This window comes from Crocuta crocuta, unplaced genomic scaffold (genome assembly GCF_008692635.1).
Source record: "Crocuta crocuta isolate KB4526 unplaced genomic scaffold, BGI_CrCroc_1.0 scaffold346, whole genome shotgun sequence".
NCBI lineage: Eukaryota > Metazoa > Chordata > Mammalia > Carnivora > Hyaenidae > Crocuta > Crocuta crocuta.
In genome coordinates this window covers 3,801,681-3,824,916 of record NW_027527957.1, presented here as the reverse complement: position 1 = coordinate 3,824,916, position 23,236 = coordinate 3,801,681, and the positions used below count along the sequence as shown (strand labels likewise).

The 23,236-nt window shown below is 33.4% G+C and overlaps 1 protein-coding gene across 3 annotated transcripts in view; it reads right to left on the bottom strand.

Moving 5' to 3' along the window:
* FSTL5 (follistatin like 5) overlaps positions 1 to 23,236 on the bottom strand; it is a 663,363-nt gene that overhangs the window by 448,408 nt on the left and 191,719 nt on the right. For all 3 annotated transcript variants that reach the window (XM_077752758.1, XM_077752759.1, XM_077752760.1), the window contains exon 3: positions 11,030 to 11,278. In XM_077752758.1, the coding sequence (XP_077608884.1) occupies positions 11,030 to 11,278 (249 nt within the window). The remainder of the gene's footprint in view (positions 1 to 11,029; positions 11,279 to 23,236) is intronic.

Sequence of the window (23,236 nt, the reverse complement as noted above, 5' to 3'; positions counted from 1 at the left end):
CTAGAGTTCTAATGTTAATATTCTGTGCTTCTTTGGGAGTAGATAAAGTCTAATGGCCAGATAGATACAATGTGGATAAGTAATCCCAAATGTTTTCCTCCTCCTTGAAATAGTCACTTAGTTGAGATATGCCATGCACTACATATGTGGCATTAGGTTCTCAGGATTAATAGGTATGCATTAGCTTCAGGATATACTATATCACTACACCTTACCTGATATCATCACTTAGCAGAAAGTAGAGAGAATGACCATTATCTCCTAGGTTATTGGAGTGAACTTAGGTTGAGGATGTAAATTCTTATGAAGAAATATTGTCTGCTGATTAAGACAATATGCAGTACCTTCCAAAGCTACAGGAGATAACATAAGTGATGAGAAGATAAAATTATTTCTCCACATTCCTTTTGAGTTCTAACTTCCACATTCTTGTTTCCTAAATTTGATTCACATTTCTTGCCAAATATATTTCTCAGGGATTCCTGATCTCTCTTTTAATTTAGACCTTATACTCAGTAAACTGCCAAGAGAAAAACTCAATGTCCATTGATAATAATGGAATGGAATGTGGCACATATACCTTATGAGGAAAAAAAATGTTTCACTTAAACAAAAGTGAAAAAGGTTGACACAAAAGGGCTTGTTTTGACACAGAATAATTTCATGTAACTGAATATCAAGTACAGATGCTAATCTAAATGCATATCATGAGATTTTCCAGACATGGTGGAAAACCTCGTCGGTCATTAATAGATTGGTCTAGCCACTCATCTCCCCCCAGTTAGCAGAAGTAAGAACTGTGTCATCTCCAGTTTTGGATAGAAACTCATTAAGAATGGGTGTACCACAGAAACAGGTATCAATAAATAATCACTGGTGAATGGTTAAAAAATTCATATTTGCTCATACATACCTATCCATGTGTACATATGCATATATTTTATTTCTATAGATATTTACATTAATTATTGCCTGAAGTATTTTGACAAGCATGCAACATTTTGAGCATTTATAAATTAATCAAGTATATGTAATGTTGTTTCTTTCAATTAATTACACTAATGATCAATTAAATCCATCAAATGCTCATGCATCTTTCTGAATTTTTTATAGCCCTATTCTTTTTTTAGGAAAAAAATGCTTTTAAAAATGAATTAAAAGCTAACAACCCCAGAAATATCCACATTAAATCAATCTATATTCCAAAATATTGGCAAGCAGGTTTATTAAAGCATATAACATAAATGAATGCTTTATTTCTTATTTCATATATATATGCATGTAGATGTATATATATGAACAGATAAGAACAGATAAGAACCACACCCATTTATATCATAAAAACAGTTCATCTACCTGCACCTGAAAGTGCTTATTTTCCCTTTCCTTCCATCCTTTAATGGATGAAGAATACATGTGCTCATCTAAGGTCTAATCTACCCCTTGTCTGTTGGATCCCACTCTCTCTAGCCTGTCCAATGGTTCTGCTCTGGCAACTACCTCCTCTTTATCTTGCCTTGTAAGTTTTCCCCTCTCAGTTTTCTTATTCCTATCCACATGTCTCCTGATAACTATATAACTATATATATATGCACTATATATAACTATATATGTGTTATATATATGCATATATGCAACTATATATAACTATATATCTATCTATATCTATAGCTATATCTATACATGCACTGTATATCTGCACACATATCTGGTCCACTTTAGAGAAAGACTCTTCAAATGAGCTTTCTGGAATGTACTTGCTATCTCACTTCCTCACTTCTATTTTTCTCTTACAAACTCTTACCAAGTTAACGATGGCCTTAATCTTTCCAAATCAATGGTCTTTTCCTAGTTCCCATCATACTTGATTTCAGCAAGATACATTCATCTTCTTGTCCTCCATGAGAAATTTTAATTAGCTTCTATGTATCCACACAGTCTTGGTTTTCCTTCAGTATCACTGTGGACTGTGTGTTTGTCTCCTTTATTTGTTCTTCCTCCATCTCCTGACCTCTGAGGTTGAAGTACAATAGAGTTCTATCCCCAACATTCTTTGCTTTCCAATGTGCATTCATTCTCTTTTATGTCTCAAGTATAAAGTCCCTTCCCTTGTCTTTTTATTGATATACTTTTAAATCCTATATGTATGTATCCTCCTCCAAATTCTCCTTTGATTTTCTGACTCAGACCCAAGTGCAGAAATGGCATTTATCCCTGCTTGTCTAAAAGGGATTTAAATTTAACTGATTGTAAATGCATTTGTATATATTTTCTCCTCATATCCACTTACAAATGTGTGAGCCCTCCAGTGTTCCATATTTAGGTTAATGACTCCTTTATTTATTTATTTATTTATTTATTTATTTATTTATTTATTTATTTATTCTTAGCTCATTTATTTAATTCCCATAAATTCCATGTCGAGTCTCCAGAAAATTGTGTCAGATAGTCAGGCAACTTTGCATCATCACTGGCACTTCTGTCATCTTGATTCAAACCAGCAGCATCTCTACTCTCTTTTGGGCAAATACAATTAGATANTATTCAAGAGTCTTTCATGGTTTGCCTCTCTCCCTCTCCCCCACTATTTCCCCCCTTCTTCTCCCCCTTGGTCCTCCGTTCAGTTCCTCCTAATCCTCCTATACGTGCAATCATATGGTCTTTCTCTGCCTGACTTATTTCACTCAGCATATGTGCCATGGAATTCTTATCCAACTGAAACAAAGAAACATTTTATGTCTTTGTTTTTTCAGTTTATTTATTTATTTTGAGAGAGAGAATACAAGTGTGGGAGGGGCAAGGAGAGAGGGGAAGAGAGACAATCACTGTCAGTACTGAGCCCGATGAGGGGCTCAGATTCATGAACCCTGAGATGATGACCTGAGCCAAAATCAAGAGTTGGGCACTAACCAAGCCACCCAGGCATCCCAGAAACATTTCATCTTCTCAAATCTTTCTACTTAATCCACCAAGATTCTTCATTGATTATTCTGGCCTTAAATGTAACTTTTGATTTGTCTTCTACAGTCTGATCTTCCTCCTGGTTGTCACCTAATAGTAACATAGTTGCTATCCCCGTCCTTTAAAGGTTACTCACAGACATGTTTCCACACTGTCACCTATGGACTTTTAAGCCACTGTATTACAATTAAAATGAATGAAAATCATCAAGGAGGACCCATCTGAGACCTAAATGATTTGGAATAATTGGGAAGAAACCTTTGGAAACAGTATCAATTGTTGAATTCACTGTGCTACCACTTTTTAATTTACATCTCTATGTTTAATTATTATGGATTTTTTGAAAGTCATTATTGGTTTATGGTAAAAGAAAAACAAAGTGAAAATTTCATTTAGAAATTTCCAGTGATACTACAAAATTTTATACTAGACCAACTTGAAACTGTCATTTTTTATAAGTTATTTTGTATTTACAATTTTTAGGAAATGTGGAGATAAATGCCTTATTCAGGATATATTGAAAAGCTAAAGTCAAATTTTGGTTCAATATTGTTTCTACATACTGTGGACTTTAGTTCAACCTGGTTTCATATTCCAATCCATTCAAGAACTTTGGTGGTCATGTGTGACCTCTTTAGAGGTCATCGAGAGGAAAAATTACTGACAAAATGTAATTACAACTTATTACTAGATTTTGGGGGGAGACTTTCAGAAAGATGATGTACAAATCACTGGAGATTCATATCGACTAGAGAAACATATAGACACAAGACTTTAAAGGGATTATTACATAAGGGAACACATGAAATGCTTCTCATCTCTCTGAGTACACACCACCCTCTATTGTAATCATGAGATTTATAAATAATTTATAGCTAGATGATGTGGTTATTTTGAACTAAAAACAAGCATATTACTGTATTAAATTAATTTGCATTTTTATTAATTGAATTCAAGTTCCTTATACTCTGCTTAACCAGTTTTCAAAACAGCAGCATTGCTAATTACCTATGTTTTACATTGTGCTACAGAGTACCAAATCTCCTTTCTTCAGTGTGATTCTCTACAAACATTTTTTCCCCATGTAACTACCTGAGTGATAACCACAGGCGAAGCTTCTCATTTTTTATTTTTGGTTTAAAATCTTTAGCATTACTAGGTTTTCGAATGTCCTCTAAAGTATATATACACCTTTGAGAAAGAATTTTAAAAGTGAAATATAAATCAGACTAAGAAAGAACAATTTTCTATTGCATATTCTAGAACATTATATCCCTAATTATATATGCAGAATGTAACCAATGGAAAGTTTTCCATCATCCTGTATTTGCAAAGAAATATCAGAGAGGAAATTAACCACATTAAAAAATAATGGTTGTAAAAAATGTTCTTCACTTTGTAAGTTACAGAAATATCACATTCAGCATTTCAAAATAGGATACTGAGAAAATAAACATGATAAGTGAAGGTGCCAGTGAGAGGCAATGACTGATATAATGTTTAAACAGCCTCAAGATAGAAGACAAGGACAAGTTATTTGAACTGATAAAATGTTCTCATTTTTCTGTCACTATTGAATATTGTGTTTGTATCTATTGATGGGATATTCATATATCCATAGGAAGCATAAAATAAAATACTAAACTAAAATATTTATTCTATAACTTGAAACAAGAAAATGATTTAGCATGAAAATACACAAAATCAAGATAAGACTATCCATGTATTTGAATGTTAAATTTAGTTCCTATAATAAGGGAAGCAAATGAGAAAATCTGACCAAAATTAAACACATTAAGAATTACATTTTGTCTTTAAATGTTTTATTGGGGGGGAGAGGAGGAAGAGATCTAAATAACGTTGTCACATATCTAATAGATATTCTATTTGTAGCATATAATCAGCAATATCAGCCTAAAATAAATCTGTGCAGAAGGTGACTGTAAGATAGCATCTCAAATGTCAACCAAGAAACTAATAATAAATGTATTTCTTTTTTAAATAATAAATATATTTCTCAATTCAAGTTAGTTATTTTTTCTTTACGTAGTCTTAACTACAATCAGAAAATTTTCTACCATTAATCAGCCTATTACAATATGGCAAATTCAGTTATATAATAATTTAACCAGACTCTTTTGATGCACGATTATAATCTAATGTTAACTTAAAATAAAACATGTGTGGCTTCACAGACTCAAGTTTGAAAATTTATTGCAATCAAATGTTGATGGCAATTGTATAAAAGTTAGTCTTAGATAACTAGTGTCTCCTACTATGTTTTTCAATTGGCTAAGAACTGATGAAATGCATTATTTAATCTTTAAAAATATCATAGTGAGCAAGAATGTTTCCAAATAATGTTGCATGCTTATGGTAATCACTATTAAAACTAAAATTTTAAAAGCCATGGGCAAGTAAGATGTCATGGTATTCTATAGTTAAGCAGAATATTTGGAGCATGCGTTCACTGAAAGAGGAGACAGAATCCCTTCGTTCTTGTCCCTGCAAAATTAACTTGCTCTGCACATATCGATTGGCAGGCAATTTTTGAAACTTTAGCCTGTTGCCTTCTCAATAGTGTATTGGCTTATTATCATGAAACAGTAGTATACTACTTGTGAAAGTGTTTTAAAATAAATACCCAATGTATTACTGTTATTACTGGTATTCTCTGTCTCTTACTTTCTGGTAATTTTTTTAATATATTCACTCAGTAGTCAATATCTAAATTTCTTTGGGATCATTTTTCATTTTCTGTGTAAAATCTATCTATCATCCATCTACTGTTTTTCTATAAATGAAAGATAAACCCATATAAAATGTAATGTTACAGAATCGTACTGCCCTTGATCTTAGCCAAAAGGCAGAGATACAGAAACGTTTATAGAGTTTTCAAAAGTCAGGGGAGAAACAAATATTTGATATGATTTTAATAAAAATGGTAAAGTTATGAGTGTACACATCACAATGATTTCTAAGGAACATTATGTAATGTTATGCAACGAGAATACATAGAATTCCATATTTCACATTTGGATTAAAGAGAGTGGCAACAAAGCTATATAGTTAACTTTGATTAAATTTTAATGCAAGATAAATTTCAAAAGTGAAACACAACACAACCAATTTCATATCATCAAATTCAGAAAATTTGATCATAAATCTACCCAAATATGGGAGATTCATCAAACTGGTTTGATATTGTGTATACTGAAGGCATTCAAAAGAACTGGGGCTTCTGTGTATCTATTATGGTCTTTAAGAGTTAATGTACATTTATAGTCATCCAGTTTATTAATTTTACTACCACCTTGCAGTTTCAGTTGGCCAACACTGACCAAAAATAAAACTAAACCAACAAACAAGTATCTGGACATCACTTTCCAAAGTTTAAATATTTATCAAGATTACTATTTTTCATGAAATGGCATAAAACACTAGACAGAAATTAGAAACTTCAAAAAGCTGCCCTTCAAAAAAAAAATGTAATCTAAAAGCTCCTGCATGTTAACACAGAGCAATTACTGTTATATTTTAAAATATTATATAATCATTGGGGGCCTAGTTCTCTAGCCCAATTTCTATGAGTCTTATCTTTAAAAAAAATATCCGGTGAAAGAACCAATTAAAAATGGAATATGAATGTCTCTCCAGATTATACCAAAGGAAAAAACGCAATGTCAGATCTCATTCAAATAGTGCACACATAGCCATAAAAACCATATTTCCCAAGTTGTTATTGTTTGTGATGCACATTTAAATGCACAGAACATTTGCTTTTATGGCAATTTTATTCTTAGCACAGTAAATGGCAAAAGGGTTTCTGTTCAATTGACTTTCTCATAAAAGGTTTAATTCCTTATTCATTTTCGCATAGGTTATATTGTGAGTTTCTTACTCTAGCTTATGTCTATTCTCTGAGTAAGTAAATTCTGCTGTGTAAGACAGAGTGACCTGGTATCAGGGTGAGAGGAAATTTTACTTGTTACAAGTAACCTGAATGGTAGAAGTTAGAAGCTGTTTGGGGGTAGAGGTGGGGATGGGAAATGACTTTAAGCCTAAACTGCCATCATAACGAATAGCTAGGCATTACATAAAAATATAAAAGTTTTATGCTCTGTGATGGGATTCAGTACAGTTCATCTCAGAATGTGCTGCTTTGGCATGAGGATTATTTTCAGCTGAAGACAATAAAGGCCCTACAGATGCAAAAAGGGGTTTTTGCCCCCAGCATCCCCTTAACTGCCTAAAGGAATTTACATAGAGGGCCTGGTGCTATGACTAAAGATAACTTTTTTTTTTATCATAAGAAAAACTTCTCAGGATGACATGGCAAACATTTTTTTTTTTTTTTTTTTTTACCAAATGTTTGCTTTTCCGTCTCCTTATGAATCATTTTTTCCAGTTTGAAGTCCAAGACCCTTACCCTCTTCTTACTTTGGGATTGCATCTAAACCATAATTCCCTGTCACTGGATCTCATATTCTTATGGGGCCCTATGTATATACAATTAAATTTATCTTCCTTCTCTTATCTGTCTCCTGTCAATTTGATGATTAGGCTATCCAGAAGAATGTAGAAATGTAGAGAAATATTTTTTCCTCCCCAACATAAGACCCTTACTTATTTTTGAGAGACAGAGAGACAGAGTTTGAGCAGGGGAGGGGGAGAGAGAGAGACACACACACAGAATACAAAGCAGGCTCCAGGCTCTGAGCCGCCATCACAGAACCTGACCTGGGGCTCAAACTCAAAAACTGCCAGATGGTGACCTGAGCTGAAGTCGGCCACTTAACTGACTGAGCCCCCCAGGCACCTCCCAAGATATCATTTTTAACACTATACACTGATTTTACTCATATTTCCTGTTTTACTTGTGACAGCGTGTGTATGTGTGTGTGTGTGTGTGTGTGTTTATTTCTATTCAAATGTAACAAAGGGAATATGTCCCCTATGTTCACCACCATAGCCAAGAAGAAATAGAATAGTAATAATCTATCAATATTTTAATGAATTGTCTTTATTTATTGATTTTGAGAGAGATATTGAGAGAGAAAATGAGAATGAGTGCAAGTGGGGGAAAGGCAGAGAGAGAAAGAACCCCAAACAGGCTCTACGGTGATGCAGGCTCAAACTCCTGAACCTATGTGATCATGACCTGAGCTGAAACCAAAAGTCAGGTACTCAACTGACTGAACCACGCAGGTGCTCCAAGATCCATCAATATTTTAAATACTAATTTTAAGGCACTGGTAATCTTTTAAGGCAGATATTAACAAATTTTTTTCTGGGAAGATCCAGACAAAAGTTTTTTTTTATGTTTTGGGGGATGTGCTATCTCTGTTGCAAATACTCAACTCTCCTTTTCTTGTGCAAAAACTCCCAAAGAAAATTTCCTAAATTGGCAGGTATGACTCTGTTCCAATAACACATTGCGTTAAAAAAATGGACTGCAACCTGAGTTTGGCCTATAGGTTCCCGTTTGTTGACTATTGTTCTGAAGTTTGCATAATTGCCTTTTATTATATCTAAACTACTAAATTTTCCCCCAAAGGAGGATAACTCATTCCTGTTATTTAGTTTGTTTTGATTTTTTTTTCTGTTAAAAAATCTAATTAAACATAGGTTTTTAGCAGTTCTTGAACTTAATATTTTGATTTGCTTCTTCTTTAGGCCATTATTGGAAACAGTATAAATTGCAGACATTGTAGAGGAAATAAAGTTCACAATCACAAGGATTAATTGTGGCCATCACAGTGATGTCAGGCCTTCAGCTATAACGAATATTGTTTTACACCTTAAAGTTGGCCAACTGCACATCACTAAGACAGGCAACTTACTTTGTTCTATATTATTTCATTCCTTTCTGCTGAAATAAAGTCCTTTTGTGAGTTATATATATGTTGGCCAAAACCCCAAAATAAATAAGCAGAAGACCCACAAATTCTGAGACCAAAGAAACATGCTAATCCTTGCTGACTAGCTCAGATAATGTAAATAAAATTGTAATATTATATATAATGAAATAAGGAAGTACTTTGACTTATATATGACAAGAAAGTATTTTGAAACAATCATAGATATGATAAATATGCTTAGTATAAATCTGAGGAACTAAAGTTTTTCAAACCATTGTTTTATGAAATCATAAGGAAGGCAACATTCCTAGCTATATCCAGTTCTTCCATGTCCATACTGATATACACACTGAATTGCATTATGCCTAAGCATCTGGCAATAAAGTAGAACACTAGATATACCAAACATTTTTTCTCACATGATATTTAATATCATACGTTTCCATGTAATCAATTACTGTGTGTCAGTTGGACAAAACTTCATTTAGAAATATGACTCTAAATTACCTTAATAGAATATTAATTTCGTGGTTTTAGGATGTCATGCATTAGTGGCATAGTCATATTTCCACTGTACCATGGCAAGTCAAAATGACAAAACTGGGGCACCTGGTGGCTCAGTTGGTTAAGCGTCTAACTCTTGATTTCAGCTCAGGTCATGATCTTACAGTTTGTGAGATTGAGCCCCGCATCAGTCTCCATGCTGACAACATGGAGCTTGACTGAGATTCTCTTTCTCCCTCTCTCTCTCATAAACACAAAATAAATAAATAAACTTAAAAAATAGCAGAATCAATTCTTTCTCTCTCTCTCCTTCTCTCTCTCTCTCTCTCTCTCACACACACACACACACACACACAAACACACACATAAAACTCTTCCATGAATTTTAAAGTGCAATGGTAATAGAATTACTTATCATTTCTAAAATAGACTTGATAGAAGAGGGGAATAAATAGACTTGAAACCACAGTGACTGCTATTTTTTCTGTAAAAGAAAATAATCTGATACTGTAACATTTTCTGTGCATGTACTCAAGTTGCACATAGTTTACTGTTGTAAGGAAAACTATTCTTTTCATTTTACTTCAATTATATCAATAGGCTTCTAGTGGTCACTCTGACTAGAGTATTGCTCCTTATATCATTTGAAAAGTTCTGTGCATCATTTTATTATTACCTTGGAAATAATATTTTATTTATTTTACCAAGTTTGAAAAAAGGAAATTTTTTAGCCATTTTACCTTAGTTGGTGCACAGATGAAATACATTATATTTCAGTCATACATGTAAGCTAAGAATTAAAATATCAGACAAGATTTAAGTCTAACTGAATCTTAGAACATTATGAAAAAATGAGATGGGGAAACAATCAAAGATTAGAAATCAAGGCAACCACTGACCTATTCGAATGATGGAAGTCCCATATATTTAAGAATTCAGAATTTCAGTGTGGGGTGTGACTATTAATGAGCAAATATTCTTTCCAGTAGAGGCAAAGACAAAATAAGTTTATGAATAAATAAATGACTTTAAAAATACCCAACAATGTATTTATATAGCATGTGAAAATAATTTTTCAATTCACTAAATCAGCAGTACCTTTTCATAGACAATGACCGATGATTTTGAGTACCATGAAAGTAAACACCAATACTTTCAGATTTCAAATTACTGTCATCTCAAATTTACTAATTAAATTTAGCATGAGTTCTTCAGAGTTATTTCAATGGACATTTTCAGGTCCATATAATCTGAATTATGTGGTGCAAACTGAAACCCATCATTTCTAATCAGGAAGAAATGAGATGTTATCACAGCATGGCTTGGCATTCACTATTCACTCGATTCAACTCCAGGTGCTTTACACTGGGTGGATTTGGCCTGTTGACTGAATTGGCCTCTCTGTGTCCTAAGATAAAACAGCCATGATTGGGAAGCCATATGGTGCAATGCCGTCAGCTATATTAAATTTGAGTCAGATTTTGGCCAACTTTGTACTCATAATTGAGATTCAGAATTGTATCCATGTAAATTCCTATATACTTACTGCTTATTGGCGTGATTAAACTCACATTTTTTCTTTTCCATTTTTAAATACTGACTGATATAAAATCGTGCTAGAGTTTGAACTTGAAGTTTAAAAGGCAGTAGTTGAGAAAAGGAAAGAAATAGAAGGTGACACTTTAGGTCGACCCTGTATTTACCTTTAAAGAAGCAGTCTTCATTGTGAACAATGGTAATCTTTTGCTTTTTCAGGCAAGCGGCTCGATGCACTTCGCAGTGGTTTTCATAAAATTCTCCATCAGATCCACACACAGGTTTGTAGTGCCGTTTGCAAAGGTCCATGCAGGCACACTCTGCTTGCCCTGTTTCTCTGCTGATGACACAGTGCCTTCCCAAACCACAGTATTTATTCTCGCAAGACCCCAAAGGGACATCCTGAATCAGGAATCCTGAAGATAAAGAAAAGTCATTTGTATATATTTGTCTAAATATGTGCATGTAAAGTAGGAAATAAAAAAATTCTAAGAGAAATTCAGTATAATCAGGTTTCATTGTTCTCAGTGGAAAAGAGACTTGTATTAGGTAGTAACTTTTGAAAACACCCTCAGCATTTTCCCCCTCTTTCCCCATGTGCTGTAGCTCTCTTCTCTCTCTCCAACAAGTAGTGTGGTCCTTAAAAACATGGTCCCAAAATTAAATTGCCTGAGTTCAAATCCTAAGTCTACGATTTATTAGCTGTATGTCTTTGGATAAAATGCCTCTTTGTGCCAAGTTGTCCCATCTGTCATATGAGGGTAATAGTATCGACCACCTCCTAAAGTTGTACAGAATATTACATGTAAATAACCCACGGGAATGACTTTCCTGTCACAGAGTAAGTGTTTAACAAACGTCCACTTTTACAGTAATAGAATCCTGGATAGGAGACATGACATATATGTATAAAAAGCAAGAAGAAGGAATGGAAAATAACTGTGCCTTGAAAACTTCTTGATGAGTTTTGATAGCTACTCCTTTCTTGTTTTGACCTTTGCCACTTGACAATCACTAATACATTTCTTGACTAAATGAATAAATCATGAAGAATTCAATTTTCTTGTTACTTACTCAATTTAACAGTCTCCACTGGCATAAGAAAGGAATAGATCTGGCAGCCTTGTACTAAAACCAAACTAATCACCTAAAATCCCTACACCTTCATAAGAAGATCTGGCTTTTCTTTTTTATCTGACTGGATTTTATTGGACTAGAAAGTAAAAATTGTCAGAAAACTTAATAAGAAAATATACGTGTATATTTATATTTATTTTATACATATATAAAATAAATGAATACATATGTACATATATTCAGAGAGAGATACACACAGAGATATATGTATATATGTATATATGTGTGAGTGGGTGTGCACATATACATATATATAACATCAATGATACCTATATATTGCAAAAAAAGAAAAAAAAGGTTTGTGAAGTAATAAATTACAGTAATTTTATTAGATACATAGTGTATATTTTCAGCTTGTTAATTTAAAACCATCTCTCCAGGGCATCTGGGTGGCTCAGTAGATTAAGTGTCCAGCTCTAGATCTCAGCTCAGGTCATATCCCAGTATCGTGGTATTGAGTGCCATGTCAGGCTCTGCACAGAACATGGAGCCTTCTTAAGATTCTGTCTCTCCTGGGGCCCCTGGGTGGCTCAGTCAGTGGGGCGTCCAACTTGGGCTCAGGTCATGATCTCACCGTTTTGAGCCTCCAATTAGGCTCGGTGCTGACAGCTCAGACCTGGAGACTGTTTCAGATTTCTCTCTGCCCCTCCCCCGCTAACACTCTGTCTTTCTCTCAAAATAAATAAATATTTTAAAAAATTTAGGGGTGCCTGTGTGGGTCAGTCAGTTGAACATAGGACTTCAGCTCAGGTCATGATCTGGTGATGCATAAGGTGGAGCTCCGTGTAGGACTCTGTTGACAGCCCAGAGCCTGGAGCCTGCCTGAGATTATGTGTCTGCACCTTGCCAGCTCACACTCTCTCCGTCTCTCTCCCTTTAGAATAAATAAACATTTAGGGGCGCCTTGGTGGCTCAGTCGGTTGAGCGTCTGACTTCAGCTCAGGTCATGATCTCATTGTTTCAGGGGTTCGAACCCAGCGTCGGGCTCTGTGCTGACAGCTCAGAGCCTGGAGCGTGTTTCAGATTCTTTGTCTCCCTCTCTCTCTGACCTTCCCCTGCTCACGATGTCTCTCTCTCTCTCTCAGAAATAAATAAAGCATTAATAAAAAGTTTTTAAATAAATAAACATTTAAAAATAAATAAATAAAAATAAATTTAAAAAAAAGATTCTGTCTCTCCCTCTCTCTGCCCCTTCCCCACTCCCCCACGTGCATGCACACATGCAAGTACTCTCTCTCTCTAAAATAAATAAATAAATAAATAAATAAAGCTTTCTCTCCACATAATGACATTATAATTTTTAAGAACATAGATTCTGATACAGAGTTTAAACCATAACCCCACTAGTTATAAGCTTCAGGACTTTGGACAAATACCTAACACATCTGTAAGTCAGTTTCCTCATCTGTAAAATAGGGATAACGTCATATCCTCATAAGGTTATTAAAATTAAGGGCTTAACATATATATAAATCCATTTAATTGCTGGTTATTATTATTATTATATTTTAGAGACTAATTTTCATATACAAATGAATAGTATTTTAAAAATCAATTTTGTTGGCTCTTAAATAAAACCTATGTCATACTTTTATTTCAATATATATGCATGTTTTTCCAAATGGAGTATAGCAAATTTAATATTACAAATAAAAAAGACCAATACTATCAACTGTACCTTTTAAGGTATGCCTTTTGATATCAGTATAAATTGGAACAAATTTTATTGAAAGCAATTTTTAGATATTTGAACCATTGGATGCCATATTCCAATTGTTTAGAAAGTAGTCTATACAATTATTTAAAAATATGAAAAAGAAAAAAAAGGATAATATAATTTATTGAACAACCTTCCTGGGTGAGTGTTATTTTATATAATAACGTCACTGAAATATTTTATTAAATTTTGTAAAATATATTTAATGTGGTAGATTTTGAAGTGTGGCATGCATTAAAATGGCCTAGAGGAGTTGTTAAAAGATCAGTTCTACCTCCAATCCACCTAAGAGTTCTGATTCAGTAGATCTGAGCTATGTGTAGCCCCAAATTTATATTTCCAAGTTCCATGTGATGATGATGTTGCTGTTTCTGAGATCATACTTTAGGGTCTTTGATTTATTGAAATCTCCTTTATATTTAAAATAACTATAACATGAAGAGAAAGACTAGGCAAATAAGTAGGCAATGCTCTTAAGTGGAAAAGATGAGATGTATATGCTATCAATAAAAACATATAAAATAATGTAAGAAGAAGTAAAAAACTTTGTTAGAAACTAAGAATAAGCTAAGAAACTTAGAAAAACCTCAGAAAAGATACAGAAAAATAAACAGTTGATTAACTAGGTGGATATAATGTTGGGAAAATTGTTCTCTGTTTGTATTATTGCTTTTTAATGTTCAATGAAATACATTTTTTTAAGTTCAAAATTATGTCAACTGTAACTCTACAGTAATGACTGATTTGAATTTGGAAAATCTTTTTTTCCTCATCTTTATGCCAGTATTTATGCCAATTGTTGATCTAATATTTAAGAGTCTAAAATGTGAGTGCCAGGAATCTGACTCACATACTTACAATTTTATACCTTACATTTTCTTTGTGTTCTTATGATCTTACCAATTCTAAATAATTTTATTTGTATCAAATTGTTTAAGATTTTTCAAGAGAATATTTCATGCTTTTGCTGTCAAAGAATGAGTTTAATGTTTATTAAGAGAGTCTGGTTTCTTTACAGTTTAGTCACAAAATGAATTGGCCAATTGAATCAGTAGTTTTCTTTTCAGGGAGGAATGCTCTGCTAAAATGAAGTCATTTCTGATATATCTGGTGAATTGTTTTCCCAGATTCTCTCTTCTATTTTTTTTTCCTCTCTAGGCCTATACTCTACTTCAGAGATTTATATTAGGATATTGGCCATTTTCTAGAAGTTAATGAACTAGCAAGAAGCTGCATGTTGCATGTAGTTGCTACAATTAAAGGAAATTTAATTAATTCATATGCAATCCAAAAGAAAGCTCATATTATGTAAATGAATAGCTAGAACATATCCTTTCTGACAGTAATTATCCATGACTAACACTGAACTTAAGTTTCAGCTGAGATTAAATCAATTTAATCTGATCAACATGTCAAAGATTGCTTTTAAGTACATTCAGTCAGATGACACACCAAATGAATTTTAATCAAGAACTTATATCCTGCTCTCTCATAACTTGATAAAATAACATTTGTTCCCAAAAAAGTGCTGTGTGTTTAACAAGTACATCATTTTATAAATTCTATGCCTTCAGAGTATTATAAAAAACTCCTCAAACAGATTTGAAACAAAGATGAGACCTTTAAAGATGGAAGATACCAAGTTATAAAGCAAAATAATTCCATAGAATTCTAAAAAATATTTTTCAGATTCTCAGTCATGATGCAATCCTCTTCAAGTGGTTACATATATAATATGCAATTTATCAAATGGTACTTAATTAGAATGGTTCTAAATTGAAATAAACTTTAATAAAATGTACTTATTAGTATTTGCAGGGTGCTTTGTTAGTTCCCATAGGACAAATGAAAAGAGTCGTCAATGACCCTTTTTGTAGTGGCTCCACAGAGGGCATAAGGCAGGATTTGAGTGTGCCCAAGTAGGGAGGCAAAGTTGGAGGGGCACATTCAGGGACACAAAGGAGAGTGAGATGGATAATAACAGGTAAGACCTCACAAGCCACGTATCATGTTGAGGCTCTGTCCTACAAATGGATTTGGAGTTCAGAGCTGCTCTAGGGATAGACAGGGTATGAAACAGATACTGGATTGAAAACAGAAACAGCAGACAGAGGGAAAAAAACAGATTTTGATGAGCTAACTACTTCTAATGATTCCAATGGAATATAAACATAATTAATTTAGATTGCCAAATTATTTGAGCTGTTAATTATCTCATAAAAATGTATAATGTTAAAGTTCAAAACATAAGCATTATGTTAACTTTGATTTGTTATACAAAACAACAGATTTTGGGATTGAACAGGATTACAGTCTTTGCTTTTCCATTACATATAGTCTGACCTCACCCAGGCTGTAATGTCTTTAGGTCTGATATCTCAAATGGTAAAATACAAGGGAACTGATAAATTATCTTTAGATTTACTCTCATCCAATCTCTTCATTTAAGAATGCTTGGCAAAACACAATTTTAATAAAAACTAGTATCTGAGAAATATATTAATAAGCTTTCTCTAGAATGCTTAATGTTTAAACTTCACCTGCATTAAACAATCACATACTCAAAATTCTCTAGTTTAAATATTTTCATACTCTAGAAATAGCCTCAGCCATACAAAATGTAAAGTTATTATTATTTTTTAAAATGTTTATTTGTTTTTGAGAGAGTTCGGAAGACAGAGTACAAGAGGGGTAGGAACAGAGAGGGAGACACACAGAATCCGAAGCAGGCTCTAGGCTCTGAGCTGTCACCACAGAGCCCGATGCAGGGCTCGAACCCACAAACCGCAAGATCATGACCTGAGCCAAAGTCAAACGCTTAACCAACTGAGCCACCCAAGCACCCCAAATGTAAAATTAGTTTTAACTTAGATTTCCTAATTTCTTCTTTCTAAGATTTTGCCATTATATATTCCATTCTGTATCATGTTAATAATGACAACAATGGGCCATAAAACCAGAGCCCTTTAATTTGCATTCCAACTGTCACTATCAGTGAAATTTCTAGGCAATTCGTTAAAATTGGTGAGCATCCATTTCCTTGTCTAACTAAAACACAGAAGAAAGTCTATAATTATTTAAATGAATAAATAAAATGAGGATAATAATAATAAGCATAGGATAATATGATTGTGCCTATGAGAGGATTCTATGAGATAATGCATTGCAATGGCTTGACTTAGAGTATGTGTTTATCACATGTAGTTATTATGATTAGTAATTATCATTTATTATCAATTTGACATGTAGAATACACGGACTTAAAATCACTGGAATGAATGAAGAACAGCTTTTGACAACTCTAGCTTTTATTATGTCCATTAGAAGTTAAGATGTGTTTTTTCTAAATAACATACCTAAAATTTTTCAAGAGTATCCACTACATAAGAATTCCCCTTTTCTGCAAAAACATAAATAAAAATGAAAAGGAAAGAAGAAAAAAGCCTCAAATATATCGAATTACATACTTTGATTTATAAATCAATATACTTTGGTGACATTTTGTTACCCACCTATGGAAAAATTGCAAAATCTTCTATAAATACAAAATACAGTTTCATACTATAAACAAAACACATTCGGTCCTCACTAACTTCATGGCAAGCAGCAGTTCCAGTAAATATTCTAATGCCTGCAGAAAATGGAGCACAGTTATGATCTTTTCATGACTTTTCTAATGACTGGGGTATGTATTTCCTGCTGCTACTTTGTGAAGCTGCTGAAAACAAGGCTGCCTGAATGATAGTTTGCCCGCTGTGCCACTAGTGAGAGACAGGCTGAATGGCCACATGACAATAGTTCAGTGAATTTGGAACCTTCTTACTCACCATATTTTAAACAGTCTTTTGGACTTTGGTAAGCACCTTCATGTAATTCTTCAATTGGATTAATTTTAAAAGAAGTAAATATGACCAAAAAGTGATAAGTACAATAAACACCCAGGAACTCAGTTAAATTGCAACCATCCAAATTATAGTTCCTGTTTAACTCAAGGAAATTTTGGGCAACAGTTAGGTTTTAATGTGTCATTTCAAGAAGTTAGATGATTTGAGATCACTAGCTAATAGGCTAACAGATACTTGTTTGATATTCTCAACTGCAGTATAATTCCAATAGCAGAACACTGAAAGAGCCCAAGATACACTCTCAAAAGTCTTTCTGACCTCAAATAGACCTTGATCACAAGTACACCAAAAGTTTTCCTATTCCTTAATTTTATCCTTTCCAAGTCCCATCTAGGTGCCAAGATTTCTCTATCAACTTAATATTTCAATCCCACTGAGAACTTAAGAGTAGTACTTATGGTTATACACTTTACCAGATAAAAATACTTTCATCATCTGTGTGATTTACTTAGACATTGGAAATGGTTTGGAAACCAAAGAAGTCTCACTTGCTAATACTCTCCATTAGTAGCCAGAAATGCAATGGCAATATAGATAGATCAGTAAATAGATAAATCAATAAACAGATAGATGCATAGATCGTAGGTGAGTATACAGCATTTAAGATTTGTTTTTAAAGATGACAGTGATTACTAAAAATAAAACATTTATTTTTAAATATTGTAGTTTTCTAAAGATTATGAGTGATTTTAAAAGGAAAAAAGTAGTGATTTTGCTTAGTAATTAGTAGCTACTGTTCTCTGTGAATGACTTTGACCCTTATAATAAATAAGAAAATAAATCAATTAACAGACATAAAATAAAAGTATTTTATAGAAGTCTATGCAATGAGAGTAAAGGCATATGTTAAATCATCTGTGATACTTAAAATACTTCAGGCTTTGGAATAAACCCAAAACTTAAAAAATATCTTATTTCCTATTTATTTAAAAACTTAAAGCAGTAGATAGATAATTCTCAAATAATGTAGATATTTTCACACAAAGATAAATAATATTAAATAACAAAATAAAAATTTTTAAATGAAGATCAAACATTGTAATGGAAGGGTAGATTTGGGTAGGTAATCTTCAGGTTCATTGTAATGCTGAGTTCTGGAGTCAGACCTACTGCATGTCTAATAAAGAATTGAGGAAGAAATGATGACAACAGTTTGTGTGTTAACTGTAATAATAAATGGTTCCTAGAAGAGGAACCTTGCTTTAAGAATTTAAAAGTTTCAATTTTATGGATACAAAGGTGGGTATTTGTTGTGTTGAGTACTTGTTGTTAAACGTAAGTGATGAATCACTAAATTCTAGTCCTGAAACCAATATTATACTACATGTGAATTAACTAGAATTTAAACAAAAATTTTAAACAAACCAAAAAATAAAAATGAAACAACCCAACACTTTTCCTAGTGAAGAAAGTTTCAGTTTTAAAATCCTCTTCAATAGGGGCGCCCGGGTGGCTTAGTCGGTTAAGCGTCCGGCTTTCACTCAGGTCATGATCTCGCGGTTCGTGGGTTCGAGCCCCGCGTCGGGCTCTGTGCTGACTGCCAGCTCAGAGCCTGGAGCTTCTTTCAGAGTCTGTGACTCCCTCTCTCTCTGACCCTCCCCTGCTCATGCTGTCTCTCTCTCTCTCTCTCCTAGAAATAAATAAAAAAAATTAAAAAAAATAAAAATAAAATCCTCTTCAATAAATTATTTTAATATGCTCACTTATCATGAAAAATGTATGGTCTTTATATAGTGTTTTTAATGCTTTGATTTTATGTTTTCAATTAATGGACTATTTTTTGAGTATTTTTTGATGGGAAAAATTTCTCATTCTGTGAGAAATACAGTTCCATAAGTCAATCATAAGAAGATAAATATGATATGATTCCAGTTATGAGCTTCTTAGAGATGTCAAAATCATACAGACATAAAGTAGGATGGTAGTTTGACAGGGACTGGGGTAAGGAGCATGGGTAGTTCCTGTTTAATGGGAATAGAGTTTCAGTTTTGCAAGATGAAAAAAGATCTGGAGAACTCTGAAAACCAGTGGTGACAGTTCCACAATAATATCAGTGTACATCATGTCACTGGCCTGCACACTAAAAATGCTTGAAAACATAGTTTCATTCTACAATAAAAATTTGGGAAAAAAATTTAAAGTCCAAAGAGTTCCTATATATCTCTTTCTTCCAAAGCATACAACCTTCCCCATCATCAACAAAACTTGATCATCCACTATTTGCAAAAGAGAGCCTTTGTTTCCTAGGAGCCAACTTATCACCACATCCAGGACACTATACTTCCATGATTAATTCTAAAACTTAAATCTTAGTCATTTTTTAGGATTGTCTTCCCCTCTTTGAGGGTGTAAGTCAATGTAAGGGAGAGTTTTCTGAAACAGTAAGGCTGAGAGAACAAATCATTTGACCTTAGGTTCAGAACACACAGTTCATTACTTTACAACTTTCTCCCTTATTTCCAGGGTCACTCAAATTTCTTTGCACATAAGACAACAACACATAAGACAACAACAAACAATATAAGACATATTTCCTTCAACCACCTACTTTTCCCTTCCACCAACGGTGGTTTAAATCTAATTCATATCCAATTTCTCCAAAAAAACCTTGTTTATCCTCACAATCCCTCAATCCCCATGATTTAGGTATTTAGAATAAAAGCAGGCATTTTAAACTTTTTATGCACTTCACTTCTCAGAGGTAACATGGGGTCAAACGACAACTGGAATTGGACAAATGTCAAGGAGGAAATAACAGGAAACTACCTCAAAAGTATGAGGTTACCATTTTATAATGTAAGGACATGTAACTCAGCCCAGTAAAGGGTTCTGGAAGGCATACTATCAGAGAAAAGACCAGCACTGTATGGGAATTAGTTATGTAAAGAAGAGAATCCTAAAAGGAGACTTTGAGCAAAGGTGTGAATATATGCACAAGATGATTTAACATTACCTAAATGCAAAGATTATGGTTGAGATTGTTAGAATATGTGGTGCACGAATTAGAGAAAGGGTTATAATAAGCAGCCCTGAAGGTTATGTTAAGGATGTGTTATGGTGGCAGTGGAAGCTAGTATTTGATGGCGTTAAGCACAACTCTGTGCAGAATAGAAAAGAAACACCAGGTAGGAAGCTACCATCCTGGCTCACATGAAAATAATGTGAGTCAGAACAAGGACATCTATTAGAAAATCAATTTATGGAGCAATATAGCATCCGTCATAAAGAAAGGAGACAAAAAGACTAGTTTTGAACATAAAGAAAGAGTCTAAGAATAGTTATAAATAAAGATAATTTTGTCAACAGCCTTGTCAATGGTTAAAGAAATTCTTAACAGTCTCAATATACTTGAATAATAATGACAGTAAACACAATAAATATTCGGTTGTGGATTAAACTTTTTAAAAAATTTTTTAATGTTTTATTTATTTCTGAGAGAAAAAGACAGCGTGAGCAAGGGAGGGTCAGAGAGAGAGGGAGACTCAGAATCTGAAACAGGCTCCAGGCTCTGAGCTAGCTGTCAGCACAGAGCCCGGTGTGGGGCTCAAACCCAGGAACCATGAGATCTGAGCCAAAGTCAGATGCTTAACCGATTGAGCCACCCAGGCGACCCTGGTTGTGGTTTAAAATGACACACAATTGAGGCTGAAATCCAAATACTTTAATTGCATCAATTTGCAACATTGTGTTATTTTTCATCACATTGCACTCCTCTCACATAGAAGAATGGGAAAATAAGACAATTATTATTACTATTCAGAGCAATGGTTCTACTGGTCAAGTGTGGTGGAAAGACTAGGCAGGCAGGGAAATTCACCACTAGACTGACAGGGAGAACGTGGTGGAAGGATTTTAATGGATGAAAACCAGAGGCAACTCAAAAGAAAGTATAGCAAACAGGGTACAAAGAACAGGGTACATATAAGGGGAATAAGGTAGTTTTCTGAATTCTTCCTGGTAAATTGTTTTAGCACTTTAACATTGTACTACAGAAGCTAGAAAACGAACAACAAACTAAAACTAGAGCCAGCAGAAGGGAATAATAAAGATTAGAGCAGAAATAAATGATATAGAAACTACAAAAATAAAGCAATAGATCAGATCAATAAAACCAGGAGATATTTCTTTGAAAAAAATTAATAAAATTGATAGGCCTCCAGCCAAAAAGAAAAGAAAAAGGACCCAAATAAATAAAAGGACAATTAAGAGAAGGGAAATAACACCAAACACCACAGAAATATGAACAATTATAAAAGAATAGTTGTGAAAAATTATATACTAACAAATTGGGCAAACTGAAAGAAATGAATAAATCCCTAGAAACATATAAACTACCAAAACTGAACCAGGAAGAAATAGAATACTTGAACAGATTGACCAGCAAAGAAATAGAATCAATAATCAAAAACTTCCAAAAACCAAAACTTCAGGGCTTCATAAGGTAAGTCTCTCAAAAAGGGTAAAACTTCCAGATTCATTCTATGAGACCAACATTACCGTTGTATATTTATGTAGCCTCCATTCCATTATGATTTCTAGGTCTTTGGTCTTACTGATTTATTTCTATTCTGTAGCTCTACATTATTTTGTTTGTTTGTTGTTTGTTTTGCTTCTTATCATTGTTTATTATTTAAAACTTTTAAAAACAATGTTTTTTAACTTATTTTATACTTATGACTTCTGCATATTTGCAATTTTATTTTTCTACAAAATAAGATAAATATTTTTAGTTCATCAGTTAACTAAAACAAATGTTTTTTCAGTTATTTTTAAAGATTATTAATTTTATTAGATAATTGAGCTATTTTCTTAGGCTTCTGAATATTTTGATTGTGGTATTCTCCCCATCACTGGATTTTGGTTACTTGTAAACTCTTGATAAACTCTCTATAACTTATATAACAAAATACGATATTACACTATAATATAGAAAGAAAGATTTTATCTTTTAATACATATTTTCATTTCTGTATTCACATGATAATCTCTATACACCTTTATATCATGTAGAATTTGCTTGGATAATATTATCTTTCCATTTTGCACTGCTGGCAGACAAATATGGCAAATTTGTGTAAATTTAGAATTATTTCATGATCTGGCACCTCACTCTCCCTACCCTGCCAATATATCTAGCACTGATGCTCTTTTCCAAGGGTTTCTCTCATTATGCTTTTCAGGCTTTTCAGGCCACATGATCCCACTGGAACGATATTATATGGTATTTATAACTTGGTGACTATCCTTGTTTCTTTCCTCTGCCTATCTTCTCTTTCTCGGATGTACAACTTATGTTCTGGAACTCACTACAAAGAGGTAATCACCTTAGTTTTGAAAAATAGACTAACGTACATGTCATTTGTGTTTAGGCTCCAAAGGACCTTACGCTTTAGTAGGACATGAGGTAATTAAAACGTAAATATTTTATAAAGGAAAAAAAATGCTTGTCACATGGTAGATACAAAATGATATAAAAGTATGGAACATGAGATGTATTTTAAGGGAAAGTAATAACAAAATCTTCCTAACAGAAGTCAGACTTGATCAAAGATTTTTAAAAATTGTCTAGGAATTTGACAGGTGGACATTGGTTGGAAAAGGAAGAGCATGGGAAG